This window comes from Apis florea, unplaced genomic scaffold, assembly GCF_048593485.1.
Source record: "Apis florea isolate Af1SG1 unplaced genomic scaffold, ASM4859348v1 contig_3367_pilon, whole genome shotgun sequence".
Taxonomy (NCBI): Eukaryota; Metazoa; Arthropoda; class Insecta; order Hymenoptera; family Apidae; genus Apis; species Apis florea.
In genome coordinates this window covers 5,730,740-5,748,210 of record NW_028256746.1, presented here as the reverse complement: position 1 = coordinate 5,748,210, position 17,471 = coordinate 5,730,740, and the positions used below count along the sequence as shown (strand labels likewise).

The 17,471-nt window shown below is 43.3% G+C and overlaps 1 protein-coding gene across 3 annotated transcripts in view; it reads right to left on the bottom strand.

Moving 5' to 3' along the window:
- Positions 1-17,471, bottom strand: part of LOC100864217 (Calcium-independent receptor for alpha-latrotoxin) — a 366,602-nt gene that overhangs the window by 15,918 nt on the left and 333,213 nt on the right. For 2 of the 3 annotated variants that reach the window (XM_086912102.1, XM_086912104.1), the window contains 11 exons: positions 11,450-11,556; positions 8,258-8,441; positions 7,614-7,789; positions 6,111-6,752; positions 4,412-4,823; positions 4,080-4,305; positions 3,842-4,007; positions 3,507-3,721; positions 3,249-3,352; positions 1,893-1,937; positions 35-203 (listed from right to left, as the gene is read on the bottom strand). In XM_086912102.1, the coding sequence (XP_086768228.1) occupies positions 35-203; positions 1,893-1,937; positions 3,249-3,352; positions 3,507-3,721; positions 3,842-4,007; positions 4,080-4,305; positions 4,412-4,823; positions 6,111-6,752; positions 7,614-7,789; positions 8,258-8,441; positions 11,450-11,556 (2,446 nt within the window). Of the gene's footprint in view, positions 1-34; positions 204-1,892; positions 1,938-3,248; positions 3,353-3,506; positions 3,722-3,841; positions 4,008-4,079; positions 4,306-4,411; positions 4,824-6,110; positions 6,753-7,613; positions 7,790-8,257; positions 8,442-11,449; positions 11,557-12,003; positions 12,111-17,471 lie in introns of all 3 variants that reach the window. The other variant, XM_086912103.1, reaches the window with a different exon arrangement.

Here is a 17,471-nt window from a genome sequence, read left to right as displayed (position 1 = left end):
ACGTGGACGTTTGGACCCCGACGTATTCCCTTACCTTCTCGTTCTGAACGCAATGGAACACAAAGATAAACAGCCCCTGCAGGCTATTCAATATGGTGAAGATGTACGCCATCGCTACGGATTCTTGGTTCAAGTAGAGAAGGCCGAAGGTCCAGGTGAGTCCCAGCAGAAAGACAAGGACGATCGCTCCTCTCAGCCATGCCCTATTGATAATTAATAATAAAATATCATTTGATCAATCGCGTCGAAGAAAAAAGAAAAAAGAAAAATCAGGTGGGAACAAAATAATTGCGAGCGATGCTTAAAGGATCGTGAAGAACGAGAGATAGCTGTGTTAGGTCCTCGTATGAGGGGCGAGAGGGGGGGGAGAGAAGGGGCGGGTATGGACGGGTAACATAGTATAACAAATAGTATAAAAAAAAAAAAAAAAAAAAAAAGATAAATAATGCGAATGGAAGAGAAACGAAGAGAAAACGGGGAGAGGAAGATGAAGGGGTTGGGGGGGGGGTGAAAGGAAACGATCTTTTTACGATCTCGTGCCATCGAAAGAATTAAGGTTAACGTGCTAAATGATGGATGATGGTGTGACTTTAATTCTAATAATTCCAATGCTACATTTGTCACGTTCTTATCGAAATGGAGCGGCGAGAACACGAAAGATTATCAAGGTACGACGGTTATGCACCCAACAGTGCACGCAACATTTCGAGCTACGCGACGCTAACTTGTACTAATGTTGCTCGTTTCTACACGCGTGCACGTTGTCGTGTATACCACTCTCCAACAAAGCATTAGCATCGTTAATGTTCTCGGGTACTTTCGAAGCGGTTGGCGTTCCTATAAGCATCGCACACACCCTTACTACTTCTCTCTTACTTCTCTTCTTCTTCTTTTTTTTTTTTTTTTCTCTCTTTTCGTCGTGTGTATATCCTCCGTATACACTTTCCCTCTCTCTCTCTCTCTCTCTCTCTTTCTCTCGTTTCTTTTCCCTTTTCTTTTTTTTTTCTATTTTTCTCTCTCTCTCTCTCTCTCTCTCTCTCTACTTCTTGATTCGCTGGTAACGATCTACGAGGACTACGATCTACGAAGGGAAGGAGAATCGAGGATGCGCGAACTACACAGGTATATAGTAGGCAGGTGTTTGTTACTTCTAATCTCGCGCGTATTCGCTAAGCTACTCTCAAATCAGGCGTTTACACCCGAAACTAAAGGGGTAAATACGGCATGCGGTTTAAATCGTCGTTATGTACTCAGAGGAAAGGCAAACGGCGTGACGTAACTAAGAGGAGTTCGGAGAATATCGATCGTCGTCATGTGTGTATGTGTGCGATCGTCGTGTGTGTGTGTGTGTGTGTGTGTGTGTGTGTGTGCTCTCTGTCAAGCATATTATCACGAAGACACTTTGCTAAGTAAGCTGCTTGGTAATTGCAAATTGCTCAGGCTCTCGTTTAATAAATATGGAATAACACACACATATATATACACACATATATATATATATATGTATATAATAATGACATTTGCGATTCCAGTGAGTCGCATCGATTATGAATTCTGATATATGATCAGCATGTTGTGAACTCTTATTCGCGTACAAACTACTATGTTCTACCTTCTACATTCGCAAGAAATGAAATAAAAGTAAAAAAAAAAAAAAAAAAAAAAAAAAAAACATATATATATATGATAATAATAATAAAGATAAAGAAACAGTAATGTATTAATTACTGGTAGCATTGAATGAAAACGCCAAGATGAATGGATGAAAACAGTGAATGTGTTAAATGATGAAATTAAAAGGCACGGATAACGACGATTAGTAGTGTGAATTGAATGATGTTATGGTGAATGAACGAGAGGTGAGTAATAATAAAAATTGGTAAATATCTTACAAGTGCGCTTGCAATTTGTTGGGAAGAGCATTCTCTTCCTTTCCACTACCAACCAACCACGCCATGCAGAAGAATGTAGAACAGTGTAGACAGAAGTGGGTAGAAGATTTAATACAAAAATGAAACAAGACAGCAAAGTTAGGTGATTGTTCCGGCACCATTTCAATTAATTGATTATTATAACAAAAAAAAAAAAAAAAAAAAAAAAAGAAAAAAAAAACAACTTATAATCCTTCTGATGCAATACTCGATTCGTGTTACTATTCTTTCTTTCTTTCTTCATCGTTGCGTTATTAATATACGCAATGGAAGAATGTTCATCAGACAACAATTTAATCAAATTGTTAAGAAAAAAAAAAAGACAATGAAAATGAAATACAAAAAGGTAAAAAAAAAAAAAAAAAAAAGAACAGAAAAAATCATAGAGGGAAGAGACAAGTTTTTTTTTTTTTTTTTACTAATAATAAAAGCAGCTTCGATAATAAAACGAGTCGAGTTTGCAGGAGAATTTAACTACCATCACCAACATTTCCATATATTCCAGAAATTTATCAAGTTAACACCCTGTCGTTATTACTGTTTCTCTCTCTCTTTCTCTCTCTCTCTCTCTCTCTCTCTCTCCCCCCTTTCTCTCCCTCTTTCTCTCTCTCTCTCTCTCTCTCTCTTCATTCGATATATTTTTTGCTCGTTTCATTTAAATCACAAAAAAAAAAAAAAAAAAAACATAGAGCGCAAGCTAATTATCATCGTACTCGTTCGATTGTTCGTGCGTCCAATTTTTCGATAAAGCATGACTCGACTGTGACGGCGTATATTTATAATTGTAATCACGTATATATGCATTTTAACGAGCGTCAAATCATAGATACATGTTGTATATAATAAATATATATATATAAATATAATCATATCTATGTATATAATCATATTTATATAGATATATTACCTAAGATTTACACAGCAATACAAGTGGTGTGTCGAACGAACGGAAATCTTGCGGTCATTCCAACACAGTAACTCAATAGAAACTTAAAGAATTAGAAACGAAAAGAATTCAGCATGGTCGCCAAAAAGATGCGTGACAATAAAAGACTCTCTTTCGGGAGACACTGTTTAAGCAAGTAAAGCTTGCGAACGTGAACCGAAAGCACCATACAAACACTTTATATATATATATGTAAATTCTACTCGACGAATAGGATATTCATTATTTCGAACGTAAATCAACGGACGGACTCGATCGATCATTTTTAATATAGAGATACATAATAATAATAATATATATATATATATATATATACAAATTTCTCGTTACGCATCATATTTATTTAACAAACCCGAAATTTTCACGCTTACCTTGCGCTGGCCAATCGCGAGTGCTCCTTACTCTTCATCGCTACGGTTGTGTTCGCGTGTCGGCACATCATATAAATCGCCATCGAAAGAAATACCAAGTTCGCCTGATAAGAAAATCAGATGACAACTTTTGTATCGAGCATATATATTGATACGGATTTACTTTTCATCGAAACGAAACGAACGCTCGATGCTTTAAAAATTATCAATGCAACAATTTGCCTCGTGCGTTTCTCTTGCCCTCCTCGCGAATCTTACCAGTATAACGAGTATCACTGGTCCAACGAAGCTGAAGATAAAGTAGTTGTCCGCTCGTAACCAGCAATATCGATCGGTTCCGTAACTGAGAGGATCGATTATACAAGAAATGGCCACGACCAGTAATGGAGCACCGTAGGCGATCAGATAATACCAGCGCAGCCTTGATTTTTCCGCTTCGAACACCTCGATCAGCATCACGTATAATTGGAACCCTGCAAGAAATTTCAAAGTAAAATCTTATTTGTTGCTCGTCGTTCTAGAATTCGATAAACGGCGGATACAACGGATGATAATATTTACGGAATAATATTACGGATAGAGTATATAGGTACCTTCGAGGAACATCCAGGCGAATGCGCAAAGGAAAAAGAAATGCAATAATCCAGCGACGATACCGCAGACAATTCTCTGGTTCGTTTGCCCGATTCCGCAAACGAATAAAATTTCCGCGATCAACAGGCACACGCAGAGATTCTTGTGGATCGTTGTCCTGTCCGACTGGAAGATATGGCAAGATTGGAAATTCGATCATGATGCAAAAATTCGATGGTATCGTGGCTATTAAATTACCTTCAATCCACGAAATAATTGAAAGGTCAGAATTGCCAGAACCAGGCAAACGACGGAAATGATACAACCGATATAGGTGATGATTTGCAACGCGACCTGGTGAGCTATGTCCAATCTGACAGCGTGAACGTCCATTAGAACGGCAAAATTTGTAAGATGATTGCACTCGCACACCGTGTGAGTCTCGTTGGTTTTCCGTATTTCGCAACCCTCCTCTGACCAAGCGCTGCAAATTAAAAATATCGATTACGTTAAAAATATCGTATTCAATGAAACGAATCTCGGGAACGCGCGTTAATAATTAGAAAAAAAAAAAAAAACTGTTTAATCACCTTAAGATGTAATCCCAGAATACACAAGTCGGATTGGTAACGTTCTCTATAGATAAATGCTTGAAATAGACCCTGACAGGCTCGTTAAGCTGAATATGCCTTCCTTTGCCTAAAGACGCGGAGATCACTTTGCTATTTAGAAGCCTGGTCGTGTTCCTTTTCGGTAATGGTTGCTGCTCGTCGTTCATGACCAACGATGACACCTCGGCTTGCGGCTGCAAGATCTCCTCAAGCCTGTCAAAGGCCATGAAGACCAAACGGACAATGCCACCCTCGCTGTTCTCTAGCAAAGCTCCTCTAGTTAACTCGACACGATCGTTCGAGGCTGTCCACCTCTGTTGAGCTGCCTCTGTCGGGAATATCTCTAAATCGTCACCGATGTTTCGTGCATCCAACACGCGTACTTCCATCACTGTTTCGAGAAAAATATTATTTATATATATATATATATCGTGGATAATATCAAGCGTTAAGTGATGGAATAGGTGGAATTGCTATTATCGATCCAACCGAAGAATTCGCTGATTCTTTTCTCGCTCAGATTATATATCTCGATCATTCTGTAATAATCTCTCCGCCTTTGTTCATCGATTTTAAATATTCGAACGTAATAAATTCGTGGAAATACATCCGTCCAAGCGCGTATTGCATTATTGGAATAAAATTTATATCCCTCGAAGGGATAGCGTATCTCTGGATAGAGTTAACCGAACGTTCGACAACAATCCCACGACTATAAAGTTTCGATTCGTCTTCTCGAACATGAACAACAAAACTAAAAACCCGCCTTTATCTTTCTGCCCGCCATTTTTTCCTTGGTCGGCGTTCCTCTCATCGCCATCGTATTCCCCATTCGATCAGTCATAAACGTGACGGCACGGCCGACAAGAAAAAAATTGGAGGCTAGCCGGCGATAGTAGTTACTTTTCTGTTAGCACGGAAGAAAGAGCACGGTCAGTTAGGGGAATATTATGTTACATGGCATCCGGCCGGCTGTCGCTCATCAAATCCATCTTCTTTTTTACCCCTTTACTGTTATCCTATTTATCACGTGCGGATCTAATGTTGGTGCTACCACTTGGTTCGACCGCGGCGCAGAAACATGCTCCCAGCCTCAATCACGACCGCGCGCGCCACGTTACTTCCAGGAAGTAAATCAAATTGCTCGTAATTTTCTCGGTGTTTTGTTGTGCTAATACAACAGGGCAGGGAGGGAGAGAGGTAAAGCTCGGGTTACAACATTATCCAGCCAAGATAGCAGAGAATTACGATGGGTTTGGATCTTTGTTTTATCCACGCCGGATATTACCAGCGTCGCATTCCGCGAAGATAAGCGATCTAGATTTACGCGACCCGATCCCAAAGTCGGACCTACGATTGCATGTCCATTGTGCTAGACGACTCAACGTTAATTCGTTATCCCATTCGCCACTCCTTTTTACAGAGTCACAAAGTGTCCCTCTTTCTCTCTCTTTCTCTATCGGACGATCTAAATTAGTTGGTGGGTAATTTTTACCATTCAAATATCGCGTGTGTACGCGCGGTTGTACGATGATAATTCCGAAGACTAATTCCGGAGATGCCCGTCTCGAATTCCCAATTATGTTTCGCCACGAATGGTGAAACTCGCGAGATCTAATTTCCCAGAGATCTAACGTATCCCTTGCGTTCTATTCGAGTAAAAGTATAGAGTACTCACGTATGTTCCTTCCCTCGTGAGTGATCGTTTTCTCGTGCATCAACGTGTCGGCGAGCAAAAACGCGTTCTCCTCGAGGCCGATCAATAAAGAGGTCGCGACTCTCATCTGCTCCTGATGGCTCAGATCCTTCCACGACGCCATTTGCGCCTTGTCCAGCAGGTTGCTACCCGTCCTCACGACACCTTGGAGCAGCTCGGTCACGCTCACTTCCCTCTGATTCGCGTCCTGATACGTTCTTATATCCTGCGCCATCTTCTCCGCCATGTTCTTGATGATCTTCGTCGTGATCATCATGTCGCCACCGTAAAGCCCTCTGCTGTTGTTGGTCACTTGGGACAGTTCACGGCTGATTCCAAGGATCACGTCGCCTTCCGTCACCCTGTTCTCGAGCGTGGTGAGCCAAACGGAGCGGCACTCGCTCAGATCCGGGCTGTCCCTGTGCCAGAAGGCGGTGTCTCCCCTGGCCAGGCATCTCCAACGCGCCAAACCGTTTGCACCGCCTGGACAACTCTGGACAGCGACATCGCCCGCCCTGGTCGTGTTCCACGACAGGTTCCTGGCTATCACCGGGGGACACACTTGTCTGCCGTAGTCGTACCATTGCCCGTTCGAGCTCGACTCCGGGTATAAGGTACTCGGCACTGCAATATTTGAGTTAGTTACGAGCGTTAGTTGCCCCGTTTACCCGGCTTTAGTTAATGGCGCGGCTTTAATGTGATTCTAGTGTCCGATCCTCGGCGGACTCGGGGGCTTAGCTCGCGCGCAACATCGTATCGGGTCTGCGAAATGGAATTTTGGATACCCACGGGTGCTTTAATCTTTTGCACCGATTGTTACGCGGAGTTGGCGAGAGTTATATCGAAGTCGAAGGTTTGCCTCGATACGATTTATACACGAGGCGCTAGTCTCGATGGTATACCGGTACTTTAATAATACGCGGTTGCATTTACATCTCCCGGGAATACGAATTTGGCCGGGAAACGTGTCGAAAAGAAGAAAGAATCGGTATATCGATTCGGATATTCAGATTTTCGGGATATTCTTCGTTCATCGAGTTTCGTTTCAAGCCCTATCCCTAGCCCTACTCGAAACTCTCTCTGGCGGTGTTCTGGCGGCTGTCTTTTGAACATTAACCCTTTCGGTTCGGATCGTGTAACTGTAATTGACAGCTGACAAGCCCTCGAGCGAACCGTGTCGACCGTAATCGAGTAGAGATGTTTCGAATTACCCCGCACGCATGAATGGATAGATCGTTGCAAGATGTATATTATTCATTTATAGTCGATCGAATAATAAATAATTAATTCAATATCTTCGATCGAACACAACGATAATGGAATGGGGGAGCAAATTAGCTTTGTCCGTCAAACCTTCGACTTCTGGAGCACCGATTTGGGCGATATAGAATAAACGATACACAGTTCGCGTAAAACGCCATCAACGTGGCGCTGTTCCCTCGTTTAGAAGAAGATCTCGATCAAACACACTCAAGGAGAACTTACCAGTGGTCCTTCGACTCGTTCTCCAAGGGGCAAAGGTCGACGTGGTCGTGGGTTGAGTGGTCTCAGGAACGATCGGAGGCATGGCCGGTGCATTCGCAGACGGAACATTGGCAGGAGATATTAAGTCTTGGTCCAGTTCGACCTCCATATCGAGCGGCGACCTCGTCGACGTGGGACTGTGAAACGGAACGGTCGTTCGTCACTTTGAAACTCGATGCATCTAACTAACGAAAATATTTCCTTCCCCGACCGAGGAGGAACGTAACGCAATTTCCACTTTTAATGGAACATTTCGACACAACTTTGTTTTTCCAACTAACACACAAGGAGAGATCCTGTATCGTTCCGAACCGGTGACAAAGTTACGCACGGCCACGTACGCACGGCTACGTGGAAATATCTTTATTATTTCACGCTTCAATTTGGGAAAAATATCATCCACGCGGCGATGTATCTTTCGCCCGATAGTACCGATGAAAATTATCACGGACATTTTTCCAATTTTTCCTCCCCCTCCGAATAGCGAAGGAACAATATTTCGAAGCGGAAAGTTTGAAAGTTGGAAAAACTAAATAGAGTGGAAAGGATACACGTTGAAAAGCATCAGACATTTCGTATTTAATTCGTGTTTAAAGTGTACCGACCTTGGAGTGGTGGTTATCGGGAGCGCCGGGGTGGACGGTGCTGGTGGCTGCGGCGGTTGCTGAGCCGAGGGTGTCGTAATCCTCGAGGGAGGCCTGACAGTCGGCTTAGCCGTGCTCCAAACGCTCGGCTGAGAAGTCATGAACCACGGAGGACTCGGACGGGACGTTGTCGTGGTCGTTGCCGCTGCAAGTGTTGGTGTTTTAATTCGTGGAGGTGAACGCGCGCCAAAGAAGGGCGAGAAACGAAACAGGGGGCGAAAGCGTGGACGGAAACCGAAAGAGAGGCTCGCTAACTTTCGCCAGGGGGGGGGGGGGTTACTCTCGAAAATCCTGAGAGCTCGTCCACGAGCTTATCGGATTCGAACGTCGAGTATAATTAAAAAGGAAAGTAATTCGAGGACGCCGAGGGTGAGGTAGATGAGCTAGCTATCCGTCGTCGACGGATATTTTAAACGATCGTTGCAGTTGCACGTGGATGGTAAGGATCGATCTCTCGTTGATCTCTCGTTTTCTCTCTCTCTCTCTCTCTCTCTCTCTCTCTCTCTCTCTCTCTCTCTCTCTTTGGCCAGAAACTAACGCTCGTTACTTGTTTCCCGTCGAATCGCCCCGTCACGATGAAAACCTCTTTAATCTCGTCGATTCGAGCTCACCTTTCTTTTTTTCTTTTTCTTTCTATTTTTTTGACTTTCGTTAAACCTTCGGACAAGAGGAATTAATCGTGACGATAACGATCGCGACGAATCACTTGGACGAATATTCAATATATACTTTATTATTTATAGACTTATTAACACGGTATCGCGCGATTAAACAACATGGAATATCGAATAATTTATCGCGTTATCTCTAATATCACGATTATTATTATTGGACGCCATCGATATCACCGATTCGACGATGATACCGAGAGAAGAATGGAATGGATCCAGTTGGTTCCAGAAACCGACAATTGTATCTCTCCATACGATTGTCCCGTGCCCATTTCGGGATTCCCTCGTCGTATCTCGAATATATATATATATATACGTTCCATAACGGACGAGCACAATCCTCCTCTGGCACTCGTTGCTTCAATGGAACAATCGGTCACGCGGTGTATCGATCGTGGACAGAAATATCCCCGAAAACGACGAATATCTGGCTGGGGGCGAGTCGAGTCGAAACGAGACGACAGGATTAGCCTACCCTCGGATTCCGATATCGTGACTATATCTGGCCTAAGAGGAGAGAACGATCTTTAACCCAAGATGGCGACGGCAGTTAATCCCTGAACGGGATGGTCCGCGTATTTCGCGGCACTATCTCTATAGAGGTCATCTTTATTGGCCGAAGGGGTTGGCGATAAGGTAAAATACCGGACGTTGCCGATGTCCGTTTACGATAGTCGGTTTACGCGGGAGAAAGACGGCCGTATGCGCGTCGAGAGACGGAGTAACGGAGATGTGGAGAGAGAGAGAGAGGGCTTTCTTCTCTCGGTATCGGGGCTACCAACGGGGGGATCCCTCTTCGATATACGTCGGTTGGACCGATCTATCGAGCCCCCTCCCTTCCTCCCTCTCCCTGGATATCGATCAGACGAGGCGTTGCGAACAGGGGAGGAAAGGTGGGAGAGGAAGAGTGGTTGTTGACAGTTTATGGTCCAATAAGTGATTGTGTCGGCCCGGTGTGGTTTCGGTACAGGTCGTAACCGGAATAAGTGTGAAACGTCGAAAGGAAGGAAGCCGCGGATTCGAGTCTGTTTGTGCATCGTAAAATGTTCAAACAAATGCGGCAGGGTACAAGGAAGTCACCATGGAAGCGCGTGTGAAAGTCGACGGGAATGAAAGAAAGACGGATTTTTTTCAGTGGGTGAAAAAGGGAGCCGAATTTTTCGAAGGATCGCGACGCGAATTTTTTCTTCGCGAATCGAAAAAGTTAGATGTCGATGATTCCGAACGAAATCAAATTTACGAATACACGGGTGAAGTCGATATACGAATTACGAGCGTGCTTAATGATCGATCGGGGAGGGAAATTAATCGAAGGATTCGCGCAGTAAAGCGAATTGGAATCATCGCCATTTCGTCACACTCGATTCGCGGAATCATTGAGCGTAACGAACGATCGATCGTTCGATCGATCGTTGGCTCGCTTGCAGCAATCTTTCCCTCCCCGCTTCCCTTCCTCTCTTTCCACATTTGCCGCGTTTGTTCTTATTAAGGTCGTAGAAGAGTTTCATTACGATACGAAACACGTCAGAGAGGGATTGGACGTGCAGCCGCATTCTCCGCCGCGTTACCGATCCCCACGATCGATTTCTCGATCGCGAAGATCACGTCTTCGCCAACTCCTCCAACCCCTCCCCTTCCCTCTTTGCCATCTTTTCTTTTCCTCTCCACTTTATACTCCGTCTGTCTCGAGAGTGCATAGCCGATGCAAGCCGCTGGAAGAGATCTTTATCGGGACACGGGCTCGCAGTTACGTGGGCAACGTGAATCATAAGCGCCGACTTCGGGAAATTCTAATCGATTCTCGCGGTCAGTTGAATCGCTTTTTTTTTCACCCGCTCGAGACGTAACCGCGGTTAAAAAAAAAAAAAAGAGCGAATATCGAGAGCTTTTTTTTCCGCTGGAAAACGAGATTCTCGAGAGATGCTTATTTCGATCCCGATTTCCTGGAATTCTATTAGAAAAAGAAAAAAAAAATAGAAATGAAACGCGGAACTTTTGAATTTTCGCGCAATGGACGAGTATTGCAACAAGAAGAAATAGTTTTAGTTAGTTTTACGCGATACGAAACGAATCTGTTGTCTACAGATTCTTTTTAAAGGTAGAAAAAATTCTCTTCGAAAGGAATTCACGATACGAATCGTTAACAGAATACAACGCACAACGTAACGAATACAATTACAAACTAATTCGAATTTCGAAAGTACGCAATTTGGATTGGAATTGAAGAATAATTATTATTAATACACTTGTTGAACGGAGAAAAGAAAAACGTAAATCGATTATTAATTGTTAACAATCTCGTAATAAATGTATAATTCTTTCGACTTTCGATCTGCTGCGAAGAATTGATATTTGGAAAAGGATGTCGGCGCCTATGCGAGATTGTTCCCCGGTATCTACGGAAGACCCGTTCGTAGAATAAACGATACAGAGATATTACGAGGGGAAGGGGCGCGTACAAAAATGGCGGAGTCTTACTTACCGGACAGGCAACGATAATGCGCCTCGAGGTACTTGTGCGTGTTGGGACAGGGATCGCCGAATTGCAGCGTGGATGCAACAATGCTGCAGTTCTGCTGGTCGTTGCACCTGGTTTGCGATTGGTCGGTTAACATGACTACGTACTACGTACACCCTTACCTAAAGTGTACTGAACCATGGATCCTGTCCCTTTTCTCTTATCGTCATTACGGATGCTCGAGGTAAAGAAGGGAGGGGAGGGATTATTGGGAGAGACTTTTTCGACGAACTTTGTCGCCATTCGTCGCATTCTTTCTCGCTCCAAGGTTCACGCCTTTCTCCAACGGCGACGATACGAATGATATGAATAATTCAATGATTCTCGAAATTTATTTTCTTCCTCGTTATCGTATTATCATTATTATCGTCATCGTCGTCGTCGTTGTCGTCGTCTCGTCGTCGTCATCATTCTCGTCGTCGTTGAGAAGAAAACTTGGAAAAATCGTGAACCCGTAAAACTTTCGTCGACGAAGGAAGTGACGATTGGACGGTCGAAAAGAATATGTGTGCACCAACCTAGGCAATAGTACTGCGCCTCGATGTACTTTCCGGTTCCGGGACACGGATCTTCTTCGAAAATGTCGCTGCGCACGTCCACCGAACAGGAATTACGATAATTGCACCTGCAATCGTCACGAATGAGCAAAAGAATGTCACCCAAGAGGGCAATAACAAGTCACGAAAGAAGATTCGATGGGATGAATTTCTTTGAAACGAGAATCAATGGCGTCGATGAGAAGCGAACCACGATGACGAGATCTTGAAAAAATGTTTCATTACGTTTCGAGTTTCTATATATATATATATATATTTTTTTTTCCTTTCCATTACAAATTGTGGAAAATTTTTTCCAAGATATATATATATATATATATATATATATATATATATATATATATATATATATATATTTACAATTAAGAGAACGTATTTTCATCATATTGGAGGCAGCATGATATATTGGATTTTTGTTTTATTTTATTTTGTTATTTCCAAACGCGATAGCGTATCGGGAGGATGTTAGTAACAACAGATGTTCGATACTCACGAGATACTCGTGTTAGCAAATTACAACAGGACATTGAGTTAGTAGAAACAGAGGTTTGCAGTAGTTTCTAAAAGCGCAGTATGCGTTCGTGGTAGGACAGATGAACTTGTACTCGCAACGTCGTGCGTCGATTATTTCGTGTTAATGGTACCACGGAGTGTATGTACAGAGATACGAGTATCATGCAGAAAATTAGAATTCCTGGACTGCGAAACACGTTGCAAATTTTCCTGAACGATATTCACGGTATATCTTTCTTTTCCTCTCTGATTTCTAATTCGTTTCGATGCGTAAAAATCGGGTCACAGTGTTGAATGAAATTTGAATCGAATCGATCGATCGTAATTGTATTCTTTTTTTTTTTTTTTTTTTTTAATTATTTTTTTAATTTCGACGTATATAAAAATTGGTCGTATATAATATGAAACGAAATTCGAAATTGACGATTGCCGTAAAACACGACACTTTATCCCGTGTGAGCGCATTCGAGCAAACGAAAGTAGGTCCCACGAAATGGTAAACTTTCGAGAGAAATTTTACGTTTAAACTTTTACTTCACAAAAGACTTGTTCGTTACAGGGTATCTTATTACGAGAGGGGGGGATTCGCGAGGGACTTTTAAAGCTTTGCCCTCTTGCAAAGTAAGGACACAATGGAACGAGAAAGCGTATCCGTGAGCACGATGACGCGTGAGGGAAAGGAATTTTCTACTTATTGCCGAATCTTTAGTTAGCTTCAAAGATGTTTTCGCTCGCGATTTTAATCCCAAAGACATTCGTTATTCGCGTGGATCGTTTGATTTGAAAACGAACCGTAATCGTCTTAACGGCGAAAGCAGCTTACCAGCTCTCTTGGAACGGAATCGTTTCATTAAAAATAAATCGACGAATTAAACGCGGCATTTTACTCCGTTTTACCATACTAGACGGGGAAACGCACGAGAAATTCTATTTTTAACGTTGCTGAAAAAATCTTATTGACGCGAAGAAAGGGAGGGAACGAAGGGGGGCTGTAACGAACCGATCGATGACGGAGGTACGCCTGACTTAATGATCCAATTATCGAATTAATGCCATTGATGCTTTATTTCTTTAAAATCAATTTCTCTCTTCCCCCCTTTTTTTAAACAATAATTTTAAGCAATAATTAAATTAAATATCGACGCGGTGGAAAGGTTTTCTCGAATTTTTAAAAAAAATCATCGAGCGAATATAAATATTGGGATCAACGCGATAATACAACAATCGATTAATTAATTAATGAATTAGAAAATTCTTCGAACGGTTTTTTAACAATTTTTTATATTCCATCCACCGATTTTAATATAAATGTACAGTCTCGCGAAATCAAGTTTTGTCAATATAATTTGTTATAACATATAATTTATTATATTACACAATTAAATTTTAATATCCGTTCTCTCGGCAATTCGTTCGAAATGTAAATAATGTCGTATTTCGTTACATATCTATATCTCGAGCGCGTAATATTACCGTGTTTATAAATATTCCAATCTTTCCCGCGACATTCGTGTGTACATTCGACGATGAGCGCGCGCCGCGATCGAACGCAAAGCTCGTCGAGCTCCAATTTCGTTCTTTCGTCGAGCCTTTTCGCCCGCTTCCTTTTCGCACGCGCGAAGATCCGCCTTGGAATCGGTTAAAGCGCGCGCACGGTTTAATCTCGATCGGGGGACGAGCCATTGAAGCCGAGTGCACGGCCCATTGTTGCGCGGAACATTGCCGTTGCGCAGGTGGAGAGCCCTGTTATCGGTCCGACACGCTATCTCGAAGGATTAACCTCTGCTTTTCATCGAAATTTCTATCAACCTCGAACAATTTTTCTTTCTTTCTGTCTTTTTCTTCTCCTCTCGTTCGTCGAACAAACACGCAGCAACAATTTGGGTCGAGAATTATTCCCCCCTTCCCGCCCCCCCCCACGGACGAACACGCGCGGAAAGGAAGTTAAAGGGAAAGAGTTTGGCCGTTTTGGCGAAGGGAAGGATTAATTCGCGCGGCTGACAGGACGAGGACGATCGATGGCGAAGCGAAAGGGCGGGATTCCCGTTGACTTTGCAAGGGTTCCGGCCACGTCAATTTGTCGTGATTCGAGTGGCGTGTATCGACAGTTGCCCGACCCGGCCAACTTCTGGTTACTTGGTGTAATTGGCCACGTGCACGTAGATTACCATGTTACGAGGGAAGAAAACCGGGGGATCGAAACGGGTTGTTCCCGTTATATCGACACAATCTCGATTTCTCCATTCTCGCCCCCCTCCGAAAAGTATCTTCTTCCCTCTTCTTTTCAAAACTTTCCCCGATTTATTGAAACACGAAATATATAAATTACGACGAACGATTACGAAAGAGAGAAGGGGGCGGAGGGGGGGAGGAAGGAAAAGAAAGATCGTAGAAAAATGGAATAATTTCTCAACAACGTGCACGTTCTCTATTTCGCCGGCGTCGGTCGGTTCGTGTCACGGTGTCGACGTGTCCTTTCTACCTTGTCGGGGATCGTCCTTGTTGCACGCGCGCGAATCGAATCACCGCGCAGCTCAGGGTAAACGTAATTTCAGAGGGAACAAACTACGAGGGAACACGAAAAATGGCCATTTCGCGGATGTTGCGCCGCCCGCGTTATTATTAAGGCGTCGGCGCGCTTTCCCTTGCGCCCCTTTTCATCGTTCGTTTCCATCCACGGGAGGAGGAATCGCGTTTGCCCGCGTTGGTCGAATCGGGCCGCGCTACTTTGACCGGGTGGTGGCCGTGGTGCTTTAATCATCAATTTCACGATGATTCAGAGGGCCTTCCGACTCGCGTGGGCCGGCCCCGGATTTAATACATTTTCGACCCGTTCACGGCTCGCACCGTGGTATTTATCCGGGCCGACCACTGTTATTTTTTCCCCCATGCACGCCGTTTCGCCGCACGGTAAAAAGGAGTTTCGAAAACCCCGCCGGCGGGATGTTCCGACCAACTATTTTTTCCTTTTTTTTCCCTTTTTTTCCCCCCCTCCCTCCTCTCCCCTCCCCTGCCCTCTCGAGTCGCCGAATTGATCCCCGCATTACAAAGAAACGGTGGTATAATCTATGCATGGAACTTTTGATAGACTCTCCGCATCGGTTTAATGACCGTTTTGCGCGTTACAAAGAGATCCTCTCGCTCGTCACCTCGTTTTTCGGCAGTGCATTAAAATTTCAATTTCGATCATCTCTCTTTTTTCCCTCCCCCCCCTCCCCCCTCTCCTTCGTAAATGTTCCATAAATGGGTCCCGAATATATATCGACGTGTATAAACAATATTCCGACGGATTAATAAAGAGGGGTGTATTGGTAAATAGTTGTGCGTGCATTCGCGGGGAAATAAAATGTATAATAAACCGAGAAAGTAATCCACGCGCGTTGATTGAAGAATCGCGGTTGTTCGACATCGACATCGGTGTTGTTCGAACATGACGAGACGAAGATGAAACGATTCGTGTCGTAATCGGAAACGAAAAATTTTGAAACGATACATTTATCGTAATTTATTCGAAAGAGAAGGGATCCTCGAAACGAAACCCGTCCGCGGATTTCGCTCTTTCGTCGAATCCTTGTCCATTGTGTTGCTCGCGATTTAACGCCTTTAAACACAGTTGTATTTACATTCCGCTATACGTAAAATTTGTACATGGGCTGGAGGGGAGTCAGGTTCGATAATTCATCGGCGATTACATACGGCGAGCACCGAAAACTGTCGGATGGGGATGCAATAACGCGTAGATGAAACAACAAGATCGGGATATAGGAGCATCGAGGATGGAACAGGGAACAAAATTTAATAATATTTCAATATTATTAGGGGAACGATTGAAAAAAAGAAGAAGTTGCTTTTTTGCTTTCGTTGGAAAAAAAAAAAAGGGAGGGTCATTAAAGAAGCAGAGATTCGATCTAAATAGTGAATAAAACTCGGATCTAAAGTCTTCCGTAAAAGTTTATTCAAATGATAGCTCGAAACCCGGCGTTTTTCTCCTATCTGAAATTCTGCCCGATGATTTACGATATCCTTATTTATGCAACCTAGCGTTTAATAACGCTACACAAAGGGAACGGCCACGACGCCCTATTGTCACGCGACACTCCTCGATCTAAATATAAGACTCGCTCGCTCGCTCCTCGGGGTTGAAAAAAACTTTGTTTGTCTCTTGTTGTTTTTTCGAAAAAAAAAAAAAAAACGAATTCGTTCGTTTTTATAAAATTCCCCCCCCCCCCCCTTCGTTCAGTCAGTCCTTCATTTAATGTAATAATCATGATGACGCAATACGAATTTAATTTATTCGATATAATGTTTCGTATCCCCACTTTTGTATCAAACTTTCATTCGCGATTAATTTTTCAATCGTTCGATCGAATCGAAATCGGTTATCGGCGCGATTTGCAACGATCGACTTTTGATTTTTTTTAAAAAATTCTTCCTCACCTCGAGCCGATCGTTAATCCGTATAAAAAAAAAAAAAAAAAAAAAAAACGGAACTAGGCACGTGTCAGAAATATTACCGATCGTTTACCGAAATATCTTGTAATCGATGGTTTTTTGGTCGATTAGAACGACACGAAAGCGCCATTCGCGTGGAAAATGGTCAGGCGAAATGAGATCCGTGACGCGCGCGCGGTTACACAGATTCAGTTTTAGCCGGAAACACGGTCGGAAACGCGACGCCGCGATTGATCGAAACCGAATCGAGGAACCCGCCCGGAATTTCCCTTCTCTCTCTCTCTCTCTTTCTCTGCCGAGCGGCGGCAGTCGTTTATCGGCGAAAAATCAATTAACCAAGCCCCAAAGGGGAAGATTATGAAAAATCGTTTCGTATCCGCGCGACAAGGCGAGAAAATAACGGGAAAAGTGGTCGAGCAACGAATCGAGCGAATAAATGAAACGCCCGTGTGACTACTCTTCGA